The sequence below is a fragment of the Poecilia mexicana genome, unplaced genomic scaffold (assembly GCF_051168715.1).
Source record: "Poecilia mexicana isolate PSO_F unplaced genomic scaffold, ASM5116871v1 scaffold_16, whole genome shotgun sequence".
NCBI classification, from domain to species: domain Eukaryota; kingdom Metazoa; phylum Chordata; class Actinopteri; order Cyprinodontiformes; family Poeciliidae; genus Poecilia; species Poecilia mexicana.
In genome coordinates, this window is record NW_028263385.1 from 1,259,244 (window position 1) to 1,279,265 (window position 20,022).

A 20,022-nucleotide genomic window follows, 5' to 3' on the forward strand; every position below is an offset into this window, starting at 1 on the left:
CCTTTAAGTTAAAATAAATCTCCTCTAACCTGTTGATGCCACGTCACTCATGATTCACTCCCTTCATACGAGAACCACTTACATTGTAGTACCTGCTTCAGCCACCAGAGGGAGACAACACCACTTTCTATCCAATGTGCTTTAATAATCATTTTAACACTAGGATGTATTTCATTTCCTTTAAATTAAAGAATTGAGCTCCAACTTACAAAATGAGTTAATTTATCACATGTAATCGAGTTAAGTTTGTCCATCTTAATTTATTTACATTTGTTCAACGTGACAACTTAATAAACTTCATATATTTACTTGGATAAACTTAACTTGAACACTTGTAACGTATAATGTGTTTTTAAAAGTTGGATTACATTTTTCAGTGTTACAATATATGAGAATCTTTACAAAAAACTACATTAAAAGGGTAAATTATTTTGAGAGTCTAGAGCAGAGGTTCCCAAACTGTGGGGCGCGCCCCCTAGGGGGGGCGCCGTGTCATTGCAGGGGGGGCGCGGGAAGCCTTCTGGATGAAAAAAAAAAAACAAAAAAAACATGAACACTGTATGCGCTGGGTTTTTACCTTAGAATGGCCAACTCTCTGTTATTCCTATGTCAATTTGATACAGTAGAGGCTTCCACACTTCCCATATTTGTGTCCTCTGTCACTTTTATCAGCAGTTAAAACTGTTTAATCCGTCGTTAACATGTTGTAACCTGTTTTTCAGAGCCGCCTTTAAACGCAACATGAGCGCTACGACGCTTGCGCTGGGTTTCCACCTGTGAAGGAGACCTGCTGCTGCTGTGCGGAGCTACGTAGGTTTGTGTTAGAATCACGGCAGCAAACCAGCAAAACGCAAAGAACTTTTCACAGTTTTTCCCTCCAAACTAACCGACTGAGTTGAGTAAAGCTGTTGGATGCAGGTAATGTTAGCTAAAAGATGACTAGCTAATGTTAGCTAAAAGATGACTAGCTAATATCAATACAGAACCTTAAGCTTAACAAGTACCTTGTAGGCTACCGATGTTGGTGTCTGTTTTCAGCTACGTATATTCATTTTGCCCCCCAAAAAGTCGATGCTCCCCCCACCTCACACGCGTCGTTTCAACCAGACAGCCATTCGTAATCCATAGGGGGGGGTGCAGAAAATGTTTGGAAACCACTGGGAGGGGCGCAGAAGAAAAAGTTTGGGAACCACTGGTCTAGAGTAAGAGAGAGCCAATAATATTCTTCCTGTTGTCAATTTGTGAGCAGGAAATAGTTTTACTCTGCAGTTGATTAAACAGTCAGGTCAATGGGATTATTAGCATAAACACAGAAATGATATAATGCATAATAAAGCCACTCAGGTCTGTAGAGACTCTTCTCACTTGGATGAATAATATTATTTATTTACTGATGTTTTTTTTATTATTTATTTTTGGCCAATGAAACTGAGGAAAACCAGACCTGTGACTAAAATAACTGGACATAGTTTTGTAACAGACGACAGTAATTCAGGAACCCGAACACCAACAGAATGCAGAGTGATTTCTGTTTACATCATAGCTTAATTATTCCTTAGCAGATATCCAGACTTGCTTGGTACATTAGGATCCAATACTTCAAGTTATAAATCAGAGCCGGTTCTATTCTGTCTCATTTTCATGTTTAGTTCATTTATTTTTGTTCCTGACTAAAAATAATAAATTATTTGAGCGGGTTAGTTAGATTAAAACCTAAAAAATAAATATATGGTGAAACATCTGTTGAAATATTAATATTTATCTTTAATTCTTACAGTTATTAAAGTAAAAAATTACCATAATAATTCTGGCTGCATCAGGATATAATTACCCACATATACAATGTTTTCCTCGGGACTTTAATAAAAACAATTTGGAAATAATCTATCAATGTCTCATCATGAACTAATCCAGTTAATACTAATCCTTTGTTTATCTAATACCTTTTTGTTAAATTGTGTTTGTGACATTTTTACTAAATTTCTCCCTCATTTTAAAACTTTTTCCTTGTTGGTTCTTCATCATTAAAATATCTCCCAGTTTGTTTCTGTTTTCAGGTCCAGAAACTTTTCTGTAAATCCTTCAACTTCAGATCAGAAGCAACAGAACAAAAAGACAAAAAGGTTTAAAGATGTTACAGAATCTGGTTGATGCTTTCTTTGGAAAAATGTTCCTAATAATATTTCTAAGGACAGCAGCAAACAGGCCTGTTTCTGTTTCCGGTTGTCATAGAAACCACCAACAGGGAAATGACAGACTGACCCAAAACTTATTCACAAACAGTTTTTATGGACTGGTAAACAAGGTAAATACTGCAGTTTGTCCACTGGTTATTTTTCATCCAGTCTCTTGACAAAATTCAGTTTAATAAAAGTAACCAGCAGATATTTCATTATCCTGGAATCTGTGAGTGAAAATGAGGAAATAAAGTAACAGCTGGCAGCCATGTCTGTTATCAAACCTGCATCTCTGAACCTGGGACGTTTTGTCACGACATCCTTTGTACTGCTCTGGGGAAAGTTTCATGAAAGGACGACCACAGGATAATATCTCTTATCCAGGATTCATTAATGGCTGCAGCTGGAGCTGATGTGCTTATCAGGAGAGGACGGCAACATTTACTGCCTATCAGGATCAAAAGCAGATCAGATATGAGAACAGAAACTGTCTCTCCAAACAAACCTTGTGGAACATCTGATCATCAGGGTTTTCCCCAGAAAACCGGCTGAGCCCAGAGGTTTGGGGCACGGAGGCGGGGCACTGGGGTTTTGTTTTAAAGATTTTTTTTTATTTTAAAGATGTTAAGCTGACAGGAAACATGGAATATTACTGGGTAATTATGTAAGTGGAAGATACTGATGACACTTAAACCAACAACTATAAAGTCTTAAAAACAACAAATAAAAAGAATACAACTAAAATAAATATCAATTATTTGCACAATCCAAATTAATTCATCAGTTTGTTAGTGGATCTAAAAACACAATAAAATCCTGATCACATTTAGAACCAGTCCAAGGCAAAAATGAACTATCAATGAAGTTACATTTGATTTGATGGTTCAGTCATGGATAAATTAAAATATTTTAAATCAACATTTAAATTTAATATTTTAAGGAGCTGGAAAGTTCAGGAAACAATCCTTATAGTTAGATTTTTATCATAGATTTTTGCTATAGCAACAATCTGATGCTGTGAGTTTAATCTTTGAGTTTTAGCTGTTTGTTCATAAATTCATCTTATTAAAGTACAGTTACATTTAACTGCTCAGCCAACTAAACCAGGCCCCAGATCTGTCCCAGATTTAACTACATCCATGTTGAAATGCTGTTAGTGCTGCTGATGTTCTTAGCAGCAAGAGGGGCCCCTAAATCAAATTCTCCTCAAGGCCTCATTGAACCTTGGACCGGCCCTGCATGATGAGCTAAATCTGCTGCACTGAGCATTTCTGCTGCTAGATGAGCAAACTCTGCTCAGTCCACCCTGTCAGTGAAATGATGACTGCAGCAGAGACACTCACTGTCAGGATAATAATAAAAAATAATGAAAATATTAAAAAGTATATTTTTTAAAATTATTTAAAAAACAAAAACAAACAATGCTTAGCCTGGCAGGGATAGGAAGGGGGGCAAGTAAAGCCTTGCAGCCCGCCAGGTTCATGATGCACTTGGGGATAAAACTCTCATAATCCATGTTTCCATCAATCATTTTTATGCACATGTTGTTGTATTGCATTAGAAAAGGTTGATGGAGACGACAAAATAATATTTTTTTACTAAATTTCACAAACAAGTTTTCAGGAAGAAAGATCTCATTTGCTGAATAAGTTCTGATGTAACTTTCCCATAATTTATATAATAATTTTTAAAAATCTCATCTGAGTCATTTCTGACGTTAAATCTGAACTAAATGCATGTCGCTCTCTGGGAACTGACAGCATGTTAAAGAGTTACGAAGGCTGTGGAGAGTTTCTGATGCAGAATGAGCGGATCCTCCATCGTTCAGAGTTTTGTTGATTTCTGATCATTTCTATTCGAGAGATGTTCCCTGATTTCAAAACTTTAGTTGCCATCAGCAGTTGCAGAGTTTGGATTAAATATCAAAGCCCTGAGGCATTTGATTGATGCACAAATGGGTAATCTATTAACACCAAGACTTAGTTTTGGTTTAGTAATTTACCCCTTTTCTATTTATGTTTGCATTTTGGTGTCCTGAAATATTTGTTGAAGTTCGAAATATTTGGTCTTGGTCCCGTTTGCATCTCTGCTGCTGATTATGTCCCCGATCCATCTTGTAGTTAGTGAAACCTGGGAGAGAGTGGAGTTAATATGTGTTAGTTATGTACCTCATCCTGTCAGGGAGGTTAATTATGATGAACTGAGGTTCAGACATGAAAATGATAAACTTATGTTGAGGGCAAAGGAATCAATGAAATGAAACTGAGGAACCAAAGAAAAAACATCAAAGCAACTTTAACTCCAGAGTTGTGATTAATCAGGACAATGGTTCACAGATCTGTGAGGATGTGGATTATTGTGTTTTTCTGTGAGTTTACTTCCTGTGTTGTTGTGTCCAACCCCTTGATTGTCCCCAGCTGTCTCTTGTTTCCCCTGATTACCTCCCTGTGTATCTAATCCCACCTGTGTCTCCTGCTGCTTGTCGGATCCTTGTCTGTTGTCTCGTCTTCTCATACCTGCCTGAATCTTTGTTCCTCTCCTTGCTGCTCACCTGTACTTCCTGGCTTTTGTGAATCCAAGACCATGAAAAAAATTCACTTTGAGTTTAATCCTGAAGCTACATCAGTTTGAGAGAAGAAAACTGGAGTCTGTGACAGGAACTGACCCGACTTCAGTCAGGAAACGTGTTTGAGTTTTCTGATCTGGACCCAGACTGGAGGAGAGAACCACCACTGATCCAACTACAGACATGTGAAGCTGAAACCCATGAATGAAGAGGCAGAGACACGACATCAGCATTTCACTTTATTTGGAGCGAAACTATATTATCATGAAGCTCAAACAACAGCAAAATATAAACTATCAACTAATTACAGTCATGTAGTGACAGGAAAGAAGCAAAAACAAACATTTTAGTAAATAATCAAAGACCCCATTAAATCCGATTTTTCAGATTTCAAATATAAAGGTAAAAGTTTAACACAGAAAAGTCTGATTAAAGTATTAAATAAAATAAATATTACATAAAGAAGAAAAAATATCCTTTATTGTCCCACAGATGAAATGCTGGTGCAACATTAGAAAAGGGACAACTAGAATAAAGGATTAATCAAAAATACTTTTCCATTACAAATTGGCCTGAAGCAATAAATCAATAAATTGTATGGTAAATAAAAATTTAGCTCAATAAGTTTCAACTGCAGGATTTATTATTTTTTTCTCTTTTCTTTCTACCAAAAACAGGATGACAGACGTTTCATTTTGCTGCTTTGGTCTCAACCAGCCTTTATTTCAGGGACAATTTTTGGACGTCACTGTTCATTTTATTTATTGTTTCAGTTGTTTGTTTTTTTGTATATTTGAAATGTTTTCCAGTTGGAGTGTTAAATATTCATTAGAATCTGAAGTTTATTGCTCTGAGCAGATGTACATCCATAATTTTGCCAACATCATGTTTGGTTTTGGTTTTGCAATCCAGGCCAAAGATTATATTGTTTAAGAATAAAACAAAGATTACACTTGTTACAAAACCCACAAACATGAAAACAATGTTTCTAACTGTAACTAAGATAATAACAACAAATCAAGTCAACACTATAAAAATAAAACTTTCATTGAAGAAATTCACTTGTAGGATAAACTGAAAGTTTTTAAATCATTTTCATTTAATGTGTCAATGAAACAAATATGTTTTAATTTTCAGATAATCTTATATTAAATCCTTTATTTGTTGAGTTTCTTCACCTTTAATGACTTTTTGATTAGTCGTTTTAGTAAATGGACAAAATATGTTGATATTTACTAAATCAAACAGAATTATGGTAAAGAACAGCCGATCTTTGAGGTGGAGGATTTTTAACCACAAACTTCAATAACTTAAATGATTATTAATTTCTAATATCAGTAAATAAAATCAACCAAAAATAATTAAACCGTAATGAAGCATATTTACAATATGGAAAAAGTATAAAAACTTAGATGAGATTATAATGAGTGAAATGAACAATCTTGAGTTCTTGGGATATTTTGTTAAAGTAAATGTATAGAGATGAAAATATCAGCTATACTGGATAAATAGTAAAACAGCAGCAGAAGTAAAGACTAAAGATTCATGTTAAAACAGAAAAATCTGATTTGTCTCTAATCTGTTGATCTGGAAAAACTGCAGCAGAAAAAGGAGGAAACAGCAACAGAGTTAATTAAGAGACACTTTGAAGGCTTCCTGCTCACAGAGGGGGGGGTATGTGTATGGGTACTGGTTATTTATTGAGTACCAGCTCGCTGTGTAATTCCCCGATCGACGCATGACTGCATATGAATCAGTAGGGTACGGGTACTCGTAGTATGGGTAGTTCGAGATCCAGTACCTTTAAATGAGAAGCACAAACATCAGAAAATGTAAAATCAAATATAGTCTATTTTGACTGAACTATTTAAAGACAATGATATGTAACAGATGCGACAACTAAAAGATCATTTTAATTTATTGTTTTTTCTGTATGAAATCTCTTACCCAAGTGTGTCGTTACGACCATCAACCCAAACCCAGTCGCTCCCAACTTTCCGTAGCCCCAACCAGGTCCATATGTATATGTTGTCATAAATGAATTTCTGTTAATTACAACATTGAAAATCATCAAGAAGATAAAGTTTTGTCCCATATTGAAACTTTAAATTTGTAACATGATTGGTGTCAGAGCTCACCTGTTCCTGCAGATCATCAATAACAACCAGATCAGCAGATTTATTCTGACAGAACTGACGACTTTCATTCCAGGTCAAATCCATATTACTGAAAAAGTAACACGATCCACTGAAGAAGACCCAACCCTTTTTACACAGCAGACACTCTGGAGACAGAAAATAACAAAATGTATTAATTTAATTAAAATGGCCAGTTTGTCTTTTTATTGTGTCTCTTCTGTTAGCCTGGGATTTTATTTGTATATTTATCAGGTCTTCTTGTCTGATTGCTGATATAATTAGAATGTTTAAACTATATATTATTTTATATTCAGTTTGACCTTTCTTTGTCCATGAACATCTAGAGCAGGGGTCCCCAAGCTACGGCCCGCGGGCCGGATCCGGCCCGCCACGTCATTTGGTCCGGCCCCCTGAACAATGCCGGATCCGGCCCGCCTGCTCATACCAGAGAGCATTCAGTGTTTTTTTTCATATATTGTATTTTCTGGTTTATATGTGGATTTTTCTTCAACCACCAGGGGGGCTCTTGAGCAGATGTGAAACTAACTTTCCCTCAATGGAATATATACTCGTCAGTCCCAGTCACCGTTTCACTCACGGTTTTTTCCATTTGCATTCTGGGTAAAAATCTCTCTAAAAGCGCGAATGTGTCGTCGTCGTCGTCGTCGTCCCCCCGCCCCGCTCGACAAGAATTTTCTACGTTTTTTTTCTGCAAAAACTAAGACCGGCCCCCGACCACAGAAAGGAACAGCTATGTGGCCCTCACAGGAAAAAGTTTGGGGACCCCTGATCTAGAATATTTAAAGACATGTCTCAATGACTCAAAGAGACAAAACATCTTTTGATGCTCACCTTTGCTGGTGCACTTCTCATCTATTGAATAGTAGGTGAATTTGAGGATGAACAGGATTATTTGTCTGAGTTTTTCAGTTTCGTTCTGTGATTTTTCATTTAGATTCTCTACTTGGCTGCTGAGTTTCTCAGTTTCATTCTGTGATTCCTGTAATTTGTCATTGAGTTTCTCCACTTGGCTGCTGAGTTTCTCAGTTTCGTTCTGTGATTTTTCATTTAGATTCTCCAGGTTTTGAAGTTTCTCAGTTTCTTCCTGCAATTTGTCATTGAGTTTCTCCATTTGGCTGCTGAGTTTCTCAGTTTCATTCTGTGATTTTTCATTTAGATTCTCCAGGTTTTTAAGTTTCTCAGTTTCTTCCTGCAATTTGTCATTGAGTTTCTCCACTTCGCTGCTGAGTTTCTCAGTTTCATTCTGTGATTTTTCATTTAGATTCTCCAGGTTTTTAAGTTTCTCAGTTTCTTCCTGCAATTTGTCATTGAGTTTCTCCACTTCGCTGCTGAGTTTCTCAGTTTCGTTCTGTGATTTTTCATTTAGATTCTCCACTTTTTTAAGTTTCTCAGTTTCTTCCTGTACTTTGTCATTGAGTTTCTCCACTTGGCTGCTGAGGTTCTCAGTTTCGTTCTGTGATTTTTCATTATCATTCTTCAGATCAGCCACAGCTTCATCATGTTGGTTCATTTTCCAACCGCCTGTAAATGAGAGGAAACAGATTATTCAGAAAAAGTCAATACAAGGAGCTTCACTGTTCATAACTTGGATTATTTGTATAATCTCCTGACAGTCATTATCTAACATGTTTGAATGTATTGATGTTCTACAGGGTGTGTCATTATCAGAAAGTTGGAATGACAAAAAAAGCAAAGTGTGGACTAGAGTCATGGAGTCTTGACTGAAGTTCAGTCTGGAAGACTCTAGTCGCACCTGCCTCATCCATCAGCGCCCGCCTCTCTGCAACCTGGACCTATCGGTGCGGACCAAGCCTCGGTCCAGCCAATCATCGTTTGGGCTTCAGTTCAAAAGGACCTTCACCCATGGCCTCCTCTGCTCACCAGCTGCGATCAACCCACCTCCACCCCATCTCCACCTTCTGCTCCCGGCTCTCAGGCCTCATCCTCCTCCGACCGGCGCCACCAGTACGGCCCCGGGGGTCTACATTCCTACGCTGCATCAGGAATGTTCATCAAGCTCATCGAAGTCCAGCTCGACGTCCCCGGCCGGGGCCTGAACGCCAAAGGACTTTGTATTTTCATGTTCATTTTGTCATTAAACACTTTTAATCGCCTTCTTTCTCCGTTTGAGTCTCTCCAGATTGAAATGATAGTTGAATCAAGTCATTAATGATTCATCTTTATAAATTCACAAATGATTCAGGAACTGACTTGGACTTTTGTTACAAATCATGTTTGTATAAAAACTGTGATTTTAAAACCAAACAGGAAGTGTGATCCAGCGATAAAACGATGCCAGGAGTTCAACGCGATACGAAGGCGCCTCCTTTGTCAATATTCCTCCTTTTGTTTCTAAATGAAAGCTGCATCCATCATGTTGTTTAACTTTAATCTGCATCCCAGAAGGACAGGAAACATTTTACAGTGGTAGAGACGTCCTGCCATCCAGTGTATCACTGAGGTGAGGCAAAGTTTGAAACAGAAACAAAAATCTCAGTGCAGCATCACCCAAATAGCACAAACACCACCATGCAGCATCTCCACATTGATCCTGATGATCAGTCGGGTCGGCAGTCTGACCCATGATTGCGGTTTTGAATAATGAACCAGGCTGGGAGTTTTTAAAAGCCTCAGGAATCTTTTGCAGGTATTTAGTTACTTTGTTGATTCAGATGATGAGGTTTATTGCTCGTTCAGAGAACCTTTTCATGATATGCTAATTTTTTGAGACAGGGATTTTGGGTTTTCATGAGCTGGATGCCAAAATCATCAGTATTAAAACAATAAAAGACCAGAAATATTTCAGTTGGTGTCCAATTAATCTAAAATATGACAGTTTAATTTTTATCATTGCATTATGGAAAATAATTAACTTTATCACAATATGCAAATTATTTTAGAAGGACCTGTAAACTAAGTGAAGAAAGTTTTTGTTCAGAGGACAAACAGGACTCACCCCAAGAGATGAGCCCAATGCAGCCAAACAGCAGCAGGACACCCAGCGCCCCCAAAAACACCAGAACCACATGGACTTTGGTACCTGAGAAGAATAAAACAAGACATCTGTCATTCAACTGCTGCTGCTACGACAGGTTAGACACATAATAATGATTTATATTCAATCTAAGAAAATATATAAGACGTATAAATAAAATATATTAAAAGTAAATTCAATTAAATAGTAATACAAGAAATCAAGAAATAAAAAATAGAAGAAACATTTAAGCATCAAATGAAATAAATACAAAAAACATAAACGTGTCACATTTTTAAAATAAATTGATTCATTGGGGTTTAATCAAAACAACTGAATTTTCTGAATTAAATTGTTTTCCTCTGAAATCAAGTAATTTATTATAAATTTTAAATTTTTATATAGAATCCAGTCCAAACATCACATTTTGGTCTTTTTAGACTTGAAAACATATTTAGATATAAAATTGAAATAACCAAATATAAATTATAAAAAGGAAGAAAAAGCTGGAAATAAAGAAATGTCAAGTGTGAATCTGAAAAGTATCTTCAAGGAAAAATTACAACATGCAGAACTGAGCAGATATTACAGACGTTACACTGCAAAAACATAAAATATAAAATACATCTTAATTCCTTGATTTTAATTAGAAATACTTTAAGTGTTTCCCACTAATTTTTTGGTTTAAATTGATTTTGTCATTCTGTTAATAATTTGAGGTGAGTAAAGTTACCAGAATTTCTACTTTGGACCAGAGTTTTTTCTTCTCTTTACTTTTCTTTTCACACTTTTCTTTAATTCAGACTTTAGACTTTCTGTCTAATTAAGCTACTATGTAGTAATATAACATATTATGTATAATAATCTGATTTCTGAAATAAATCTTTAATTATTTTCTAACAGAAAATCCAGACTGAAATGTTTTTCAGGACTTTCTTACCCAGGATGTTGATATGCATCACTGATGGCTGAAATCGTTCAGAGAAAATCAGAAACTGCAGCCGATGATTCAAGATGAAGAACGTCTCCTCTTCCTCTGCAGGAACCAAGACTGAACTCACAGGAAACAGTTTCTGTGTTTTATCACTGAAAAACAGGAACTTCAGAAGAACTATTCTGACTTTAATTTGGTTATTCAAGAACAAGTGATTTGCATCAGACCATAAGAAAATAAGGCTGAAGGAACAACATTAGTATCAAATGTTTGATCTTCAGTCTTTATCTGATTAAATGGGAAGAATAATTAGCATGTTTGTTATTTTCCAGTCCTATTGTTTTTGGATTTTGCATGTAAACAAATAAACATGTTGTGTTGAGGGAAGAATCCCCTGGCAAACATTACATAATAAACAACAGACTACATGCAGACAATATGTGTTGGGAATGTCAGACAGAGGTGGGAACATTTGTTTTTGGGACAGTTTTCTGGTTTCACCTTTTGGATTAAAATCTTGGCTCGGTCAGAGATCCGTCAGACTCCAGAACTATCTGGATCTCAAATGCTAAACACCCCAGAAGGTGCCTGTGCACCAGGCTTTTCTGTTTCTGTTTCTGCTTTATATGGGATAATATTCAGAATATCAATAAAAATTTTAATTACAAAAAATGATTAATAAACAACTGTTATGATTCATGTCCTGATCATAACAGTTGTTGATAGGTGGATGGAGCCTGGTGCTGCAAGGATGGAGACCTTGTCCTTTCAGGCGACGGGGCCTGGATAATACCTGGATAATACCTGGATAATACCTAGATAATACCTGGATAATACCTGGATAATACCTGGATAATACCTGGATAATACCTGGATAATACCTAGCTAATACCTGGATAATACCTGGATAATACCTAGATAATACCTGGATAATACCTGGATAATACCTAGATAATACCTGGATAATACCTGGATAATACCTAGATAATACCTGGATAATACCTAGATAATACCTGGATAATACCTGGATAATACCTGGATAATACCTAGATAATACCTGGATAATACCTGGATAATACCTGGATAATACCTAGATAATACCTGGATAATACCTAGATAATACCTGGATAATACCTGGATAATACCTAGATAATACCTGGATAATACCTGGATAATACCTGGATAATACCTAGATAATACCTGGATAATACCTGGATAATACCTGGATAATACCTAGATAATACCTGGATAATACCTGGATAATACCTGGATAATACCTAGATAATACCTGGATAATACCTGGATAATACCTGGATAATACCTGGATAGTACCTGGATAATACCTGGATAATACCTGGATAATACCTGGATAATACCTAGATAATACCTGGATAATACCTGGATAATACCTGGATAATACCCGTGTTAAACGGACGGTGGAGTCCGGCGACGACAGGCGCTTAAATTCTGTAACAAAAGTATGTTTTCATCTTTTTTTTCCAGAATCTTTTTCTTACTGTTTATTCAATGTCACATGCTGTTTTTATTTTGTTTCATGTAAAGCACCTTGAAATGCCTTGCTGCTGAAATGTGCTATACAAATAAAATTTGACTGATGTCCTGTCCATGCTGTGTTAAGCACTCATTCACTCATTCAGCTCACCTGCCATGCCTGATTGCTTACCTGTTCCACCTGGGCCTTGCCCTACTGAAACACCCCTCAGGCTCTGCTTCCTGGCCAGATTATCGACAGCCATGAGCCAGTAGAGATCCAGCGTTTCCTTCCAAGCCTTCAGTGTTTCTACGACCCAAGCTCTGCCTCACGGCCACCGATCATCGCCTGCCCCTCAAAGCTAAGTTTGCCCTCTCTGTCCTCCTGTGAATGACCTCTGCCTCATCATTGACAAAGTCCCTGGGTGTTGCGTTTTGGATCTCCTGGTGGAGATCTTCATTGCTTCCACAGAAGCCTGTTCCACTGGTTTCCTGCATCCCCCTGTCGTCAGACCCTCTGTTCCTCTGCTCCACCCGTCCACCGCTCTGCAGTGCTGTTTGATGACCTCTCCCTGAGCAGAAACCAGTATCTGAAAATAAACTGTTTTCCTTTCGTATACTCCTGTGTGTGGTTGAATTTCCGGGTCCTTACAACAACTTTATAATTTTCTAGACTTTAGTAGAAAAGACTAAAAACTAAAAGACTAAAACATTGAGATACCAGTATAATAACACCTACAGAACATTAACATGCTTCACTCCATCAGATGTTTCTGTTTTCAGAGAGTTTTGTGTTAAATTATCATAAAAGCCACAAATATGAAGAAGAATCTTAAAAAGGACAAATAATGTTCACATATTTTTGTGTACTCTAAAAGTAGTAAGATTAAATTATTTACTGAAAACTATGAGCACATCAATCCATACACTGTAAAAACAGTAAATTGTCCAGTAAAATGCCGGCTGAAACAAATCCACCGTAAAATTAAAGGTAAAACATTTTTCTTTCACGGTTAGACGACATTGTCATTGTTTACTTTGGAGTTTAAAAATGGTGCTGGTGTAAATGTTTTACTGGAAAAGAAAATGTTTTCCCTAAAATCAACATGAATACAACTCATAAAATTAATGTTCAATTTACTTTTAACAGATTAATTTATTTCACATCAAAATCAACAGTTTTAGATGTTTAACTGATTTTTTCTGTCATAATTTTACTGTTTATTACTATTGAATATATATTTTAGTCGTAGTGACAAACAGTAAAAACATATTTTTCAAAGAACAACAATGCAGATATAATTTATATATGATCATGAGCTGATCGATAGCCAATTTATTTCCTTTAATTAGTAGATGAGGTAATTTAAACCACCAAAAAAAGGCAAGATACTTTATATAAAATAATTAAACTTTAAACTATGATGTTTCAGTTTAGATGGTGTAAATATCCTGGTGGAGAACAGAAACCGTTTAAGTGGAAACTCTGAAGGCTTCCTGCTCACAGACGACCTTGCTGAAGGTCGTAGATGTTGTCGGCAGCCAGCTGTCAGTGAGATTCCTCCAGGCCAACACCTCCGCAAACGAACCCAACGGGTTGACATCATTCATCCAAAACCTTTAGACACAAACACCGTCAAAGAAAACATCATTTTATTTATTTGTTTCTGTAGAAACTCTTACCCTAAAGTGTCTCTACATCCGTCGATCCAGACCCAGCTGCTGTCGATGTTCTGCAGGTCCAGCCAGTAGAAGCTGCTGCTGAGGTTACTGATGAAAGCCTGGGGAGAAACATTGTCATTAAATGCTCAGATTATATAGTTTTTAAATTATTACCTATTAATATTGGTGCTGGAGCTCACCTGTTGCTCTGGATTATTAATAACAACCAGATCTGCAGATCTGTTCTGACAGAACCGACGACTTTCTTCCCAGTTCAGCTCGGTGTCGTTCCTGAACCAGTAGCACTTTTCCTGGAACCAGAACCATCCATCTGGACACAGCCGGCACTCTGCAGCCGTCACAGTAAGACAGGATTAATACAGAGCAAGACCAGCAGAGTTTATCATGCTGTGCTTTTTAAAGGTGACCTGTTATGCTTCCTTGAACAGGTTAGGAGAAATTTATGGGCTACAGAACATGTTTTGCTCAGAATCAGAGATTTCATTCTGCTCAGTTCTGCCTATGTTGATCTCTTTCGGGCCTCTGTCTCTTTAAATCCAAATAAACTGCTGCTAGGCACACTTACATGTGAAAATGACTGCAATTATACAACTGTACTTCTTTGAAAAGCAGAAGTGGGGGTTCCTGCACAACCAACAAGGATACAACAAGTGGCAAGTCAATAGCAGCCATTGTACAGCCCATACTCAGGACCCTGCCAACAGCCATCAGCATCTACAATCTCTTTTTGAAGGATCTGAATTAATGAGCTACATTATTTTATTTTCCTTTGGTATGAATAAGCTATTTCTGAATTTGAAAACCAGCTGACCAAACATGCTGAAGCTCAGTTTGGGTTGCTAGGTAAATAAATCTGTGAAAGCTAATTTTCTTCAAATAATTTAGAGTTATGTTCCAGAGAAAACAATCGGAGGCTGTGGTCCGCTGCACTTCATTATTAAGGTAACTGTCTTGCCGTATCCACTGTAAATATGGCAAAACATTTTACACTTAAAACTACAGCAACTATTTACATTACATCTAATTTCAGTATTCTCCTAGAGAAAACTTTGAATAATCATCTAATCACATATAATCGAGTTTCTCGCCTCCAACGGGACAGAAGTTTGTGGATGTGAGGATGAATCTGAGCTTCTGGTTGAGCTTTTCCTTCTCTCTGCATGTCCGCTCAGACGCCAGCTCCAGCCTGCTGACTCTCGCTTTCTGTTTCTTTATTTCTAAACAGCCTTCAAACGACAGAAAACACCACAACACTCTGTCATTATGTGACCTTTGACCTCTCATTACTGCGCTGCAGAGGGCTCTGAAGCTAAAAATGTTAAATGATAAATACGAGGATAAAGAGACTCACTCCAGGTGATGATGCTGATGCTCACCGCCTGCAGGACGAAGGTTACCCCCAACACCAGCAGCAGCAGACGGAAATGAGAACAAACGTCTTTTTTCCCCGTCTGTTGGTGGAATTAAACCAGATATAATAAATATTTCTGCTTTTACAGCCACTGGTTACGAATTACAGCAGAAAAGTTTCCAAAGCATCAATTTAATAAATCTGTTTATTCACAAAGCAAAAGAGTTTAAATGCTCTCATCATGTGAACATAACAGATCAGGATTTCTGTACAAAATACTGATTAATGATGCTAAAAAACTGTAAATATTTATTTTTCAATCCATAAATCGTATTTTTTTCTGATTTTTCTCTCTGAAGTTTTAATCAGGAAAAAATATATTTGAAGACTGAAACATGAGCCTGTTTGGTTTCTGAATGTTTCTTAAAAAATAGTTATGTTAATATCATGTTGTTGGTTAAATTGATCCATTTTACAGTTAAACTAATCTAACAAATATTGAAAACTTTTCCTGTTTGAAACTTCTGCTTGGTTTAATAAACACAATCAGCATTTATAATGAAAGTGGTTCGATTTGAACAGTTCCTTTATTTATGCACCTTCTAAAAAAGACAAAGAAAATAAATGTAAAACAAATTTTAAATAAACGATTTAATGTGTCTGTTTTTTTCTGTATAGTTTTTTTCTACACAGAAAAAAAATTAAATGCATTTTAAATAAGTTGGTCTGTTATTTGTAAGAGGTAAAAAAAACATTATTGCACTAAATATTTGCTGTAATGATTAGAAATAGAGTTAATAATTAGATACAAACATGTTTTTGGTAAAAGTTTGGGATTCTGACTATTGATCATTTGACCATAAATGCACATGACGGTTAAACCCAACAATATTTTAGACAGAAATGAAAAAATTAGACATCAGTGTTCATTAAGTTTATTAGTTTTAATGATCCGATTGACTCTGGTTTGAACTAGAAGTCCAGTCTTGGTTTCAGGTATTTCTCTTTGGTTTTTAATAATTTGCTGCCTCCTTCTGCGTTTTTCTGTTTGTTGTCATAAGATGTTTTACTGCATCAGGTTTTATCTGTTCATCTGTCATCAGTTTACTTCCTGTTTCCTGTTTTTCAGGTTTTATCTTGTGTTTTCTAGTCTTTGGTTTTCCCTTGGTTTTCTGTTCTCGTCTCTGTAATTAACTAGATTATTAAACCTTTCTCTGAGTCGTCGCCTTTAGTCAAGGCTTGTTGGTTTCCTGTTGATCTTCAGGTGTAAAAACTTTCAGTTCGTCTAAATCTTGGATCTTTGTCTTAACCACAAATCAAGACACTAGTTTCTGATTCATTATGTTTTTTCCTTTTCTTGGTTCTATGTACTACTTTACTACTTTAATTTTATTTAAACCTCTTAAACATGCAGATCTAAAAGCTGGTTTCCCAGATTCCTATATCAAAGCAGCTAATTATTGTAGCTAGCTTTAAAAAGCGCTATCAATGATTATTATTTGAAACAGGCAGAGTTTCAATCCGATTTAATCCAGAAGTCATAAAAATGCAGGAAACATTTTCAAACAGCTTCACTAAATAAAAAAATATTTCACCTGCTGGTTACATTTAAGGAATATGTCAGATATTAGAAGTTTTTCTCCAGGAATAAAATGTCAGTCACTAACAGAATCTTTTTTTATCATTCCTCCTAATTTAAAACTGAGTTATTCTTGAGAAACTTCAGGTTTTCAGACGTTGAAATGTTTGCAGGGAGTCTCTTACCTGATCCAGGCGTCTTTACATTTTCCTGAACCTTCTTAGTGTTGATTTCTGCCGACATAATTTAAAGTTTTAACTCTGACAGCAGAAAGAAAAGTAAGAGCCGATCTCGTCACGATACTGGAAAATAATCCCACTGATACTTTATGCAAAGCAAAGTTTTCTCTTCCTGTTTTGAAGACCTTCCAAACAGGTTGTCCACTGTGTGGAAAGCACCTAAACATCCGATTTTACTGCAGTTTGCATGAAGCTCAACTATGAATACAATTTAGTAAGTTAAGCTAACTGTTACTTTAGCTTCACACAAATCCATGTTGCAGAGCTACAATGTTATGATCGGACAAAAAACCTCAGCAGTTCAGCAGACGAAGAAGGAACCATGTTTTAGTATCCATCCCCTGGCTGATACGTTTCGTTAACCTTTTCTCTGATTGGTTGGAGTGTTCTTTACTCTTTGTTCCCTGTAGCCAGGGATACTGATGGACCAATGAATGGACCTTCCAGAACCAGAACCAGTCTTTATATCATAATCACTGGAAACACTCAGACGACCAGCGCCAATTGGTTGGACCTCTGTTGAATTCGGTCACTTTAAAGGGGGTAAATAGTTTAACTTTTATTATGTTGAATAATTTTGTCATTGTTTGGTAGAAATCCGTTTTCACTTTGAAATTAAAGCTGCAGAATTTAACTTTTAAATTAAAAAAATATGTTTTTATGTATTTGTTAAAATGGTCACAGTAGGAGACACATAATCAGTGAAAAGATCGATCTCCTCCGCCTCCCAGAGCTTTTATTGCCATCTGAAGAAATGCACCAAAAACAGCCAATCAGAGCCAGGAGCGTTTTAACGCTGCCAATTGTTGTTGCACAACACCTCCCCCCCCCCCCTTCTCTCTCTCTACTTCCTCTTCTGAGAGGAGGGAGATGTTGCTCCCAGCTCTCCGTCTAACGGGTGAATTGAGTTTCCTAAATCTGCCGAGATTTACCCTACCCAGAACTGAAGTAAACTCTGTTTAAGCTGGGTGCGAGAAAGACTAGCCTGGTTTCTAACGACCTTCATCCAGATGTCCCACCCTTTTTCACCCTGTGAATTAGCCAGATAAAGCAGCCCGGAATCAGCTAGTTTCACAGAGCACACCTGTTAACGGTCGCTCTTTCTCTTATTACAACTTGCACTTGTTACTGAACCAGGTTGGTTTTAGTGACTCGGGCGAGTCCCAAGGGTGTTGTTTTAGTTTTGGCTAAAAGCAACCTATAAAACATTTTCCACTTTCTCCTCCCAGAATCAAACTTCATAGCTATTTTACAACCATCAAAGAACTTTAAGGTGACTCATTAACTGAATGTCCACAACATCTTTTAGATTTTCTTAATGCTAATTATTTTATTAGTAAGGCAGTTTTGCAAGGGTCAGTACAGCTTAAATCAGTAGCAGAAATAATCAAATAAGTAAAATCAATAATTTAGCCTATCTTTCCCTAATGCTGACACTGTGAACTAAAAAAGAAAAACTTTGAGAGAGACGAACGGAGTTTGGCATTTTGAACCCCAGAACTGGCCTGATGATGAAAAAGGTGTTGCAGCAGCAGGAGGCTCCCAGTACAGGAAGAGTACTGAGTCAGAGCGGCAGGTCTCGGGCCTCAGGGTGACTTCCTCATGCTCGTAGCGGCCCTCTCCTTCTTGTCTTGCAGCTCTGTAGCTCCTTTCTCCTCGTCTCACGATCTTTCTGGTCCTTCGAGATGTAGATGAGCTGGTCTCATGGAAGGAACACACCAGTTCTTCCTCTTTGCCTTTGTTCTTTATCTTTGTCTTTATCTTCATCTTTGCCTTGGTCTTTGTCTTTGGGGTCTCGAACCCAGCTGAGAAAAGTGCGATTTGAAGCCACATGTTGCGGGGCTAACGGGTTGGTCCCCATGTGCAGAACAGTCTTCGGTTCTGTGACCCCGGCTCTTCTTCAGCTGCAGAGTTCTTTGTCCATCTCGATCTTGGCTCGAAGCTGCCTGAAGGATCCAACCAAAGACTCCTCTCTTGCACTCACCTTATATAGGGTTTATCCACCCTTTTAGTGCATTTGCATTGGCTAGCTTTGTTGCTGTGCCTGTTTCATTGGCTGACTGCTTGGACCGATAATCTCATATCCATCACCATCTTTGGACATGACCTGATGTCTGTTCTAATGTCCCCGAGTTGCTCAACAGCCCTCTTGTGTCTAACCTTCTCTTAGGTAAGTTGAAGTTTAGCAATAAGGCGTTGGACACCTCCGCTCTCCCATCAGTTCCTCTTTCCCCCTGACCTTTCACCTACCATCTACCTCTAACACAACATCAGTGACCTTTAGTTACAGTTACACACTTTACACCATTTCAAGTTCAATGTCAAAATCACATTTATAACCTTTTAGTTTATCTGGTTTAGCATTCATTTATAATATTATAATAATCATTACTTATTAGTTACTCTTATAATCATAATGTGTTATTACAGACATTTCTGAAAAGAAACCAAGAATAATTCATTATTCTAATCATTTGACACCATGTTACAGTTACTTGTTTCACCTTTAAGTACTTCCATAAGTGTAAGAGTAAGTGTTAAATATTCTTATAATCAAACCAACATCAACCAATATTAATTATTAGCTTAATTATAAGTTATCATTATTAATTCAAGTATTTTACTCTGGGTTTTATCCAATTACTCAAAATGTTTAGATTTTATTCTTTAAACCTTTAATGCCCAAAATGAGCAGTCTGAACTATTTTAATCACTGCAGGCTGGAAACTTCCTCTTTTTCCAGGAAACCTGCTTTTCCTGTTTCATAACTTTCCTTCTGGCAGACTATGATTTTTTTATGATTATATAGAAAAAAGTAGAATTAAAGCAGCACACAATAACACACACACAACCAGATTAATTTTATTAT

At 36.9% G+C, this 20,022-nt stretch overlaps 2 protein-coding genes across 2 annotated transcripts; both read right to left on the reverse strand.

Moving 5' to 3' along the window:
* Nucleotides 1-4,969: 4,969 nt before the first annotated feature.
* On the reverse strand, nucleotides 4,970-11,686 carry LOC148154899 (uncharacterized). Its single transcript, XM_088014173.1, has 6 exons — nucleotides 10,817-11,686; nucleotides 9,859-9,942; nucleotides 7,734-8,423; nucleotides 6,882-7,027; nucleotides 6,691-6,788; nucleotides 4,970-6,544 (listed from the first exon to the last, which is right to left on the reverse strand). The coding sequence occupies exons 1-6, from the start codon at nucleotides 10,833-10,835 to the stop codon at nucleotides 6,373-6,375; spliced, it is 1,209 nt and encodes a 402-aa protein (XP_087870299.1). The 5' UTR covers nucleotides 10,836-11,686; the 3' UTR covers nucleotides 4,970-6,372.
* Nucleotides 11,687-12,293: 607 nt separating this feature from the next.
* Nucleotides 12,294-14,698, reverse strand: LOC106908975 (C-type lectin domain family 17, member A-like). Its single transcript, XM_014975262.2, has 4 exons — nucleotides 14,671-14,698; nucleotides 14,164-14,312; nucleotides 13,985-14,082; nucleotides 12,294-13,919 (listed from the first exon to the last, which is right to left on the reverse strand). The coding sequence occupies exons 1-4, from the start codon at nucleotides 14,696-14,698 to the stop codon at nucleotides 13,775-13,777; spliced, it is 420 nt and encodes a 139-aa protein (XP_014830748.2). The 3' UTR covers nucleotides 12,294-13,774.
* Nucleotides 14,699-20,022: the final 5,324 nt, after the last annotated feature.

Excerpts from the sequence above, each read along its gene's own strand:
- LOC106908975 (XM_014975262.2), bottom strand. The coding sequence starts at position 14,698 with ATGCTGATGGCTGTTGGCAGGGTCCTGA. Across the intron at positions 14,313-14,670 it reads GGCTGTTGGCAGGGTCCTGA|AGTGCCGGCTGTGTCCAGAT; the intron begins GTATGGGCTGTA and ends TGACGGCTGCAG. Across the intron at positions 14,083-14,163 it reads TTAATAATCCAGAGCAACAG|GCTTTCATCAGTAACCTCAG; the intron begins GTGAGCTCCAGC and ends GTTTCTCCCCAG.
- LOC148154899 (XM_088014173.1), bottom strand. Across the intron at positions 7,028-7,733 it reads TGAGAAGTGCACCAGCAAAG|AGTGTCTGCTGTGTAAAAAG; the intron begins GTGAGCATCAAA and ends TTCTGTCTCCAG. Across the intron at positions 6,789-6,881 it reads TTGATGATCTGCAGGAACAG|AAATTCATTTATGACAACAT; the intron begins GTGAGCTCTGAC and ends TGTAATTAACAG.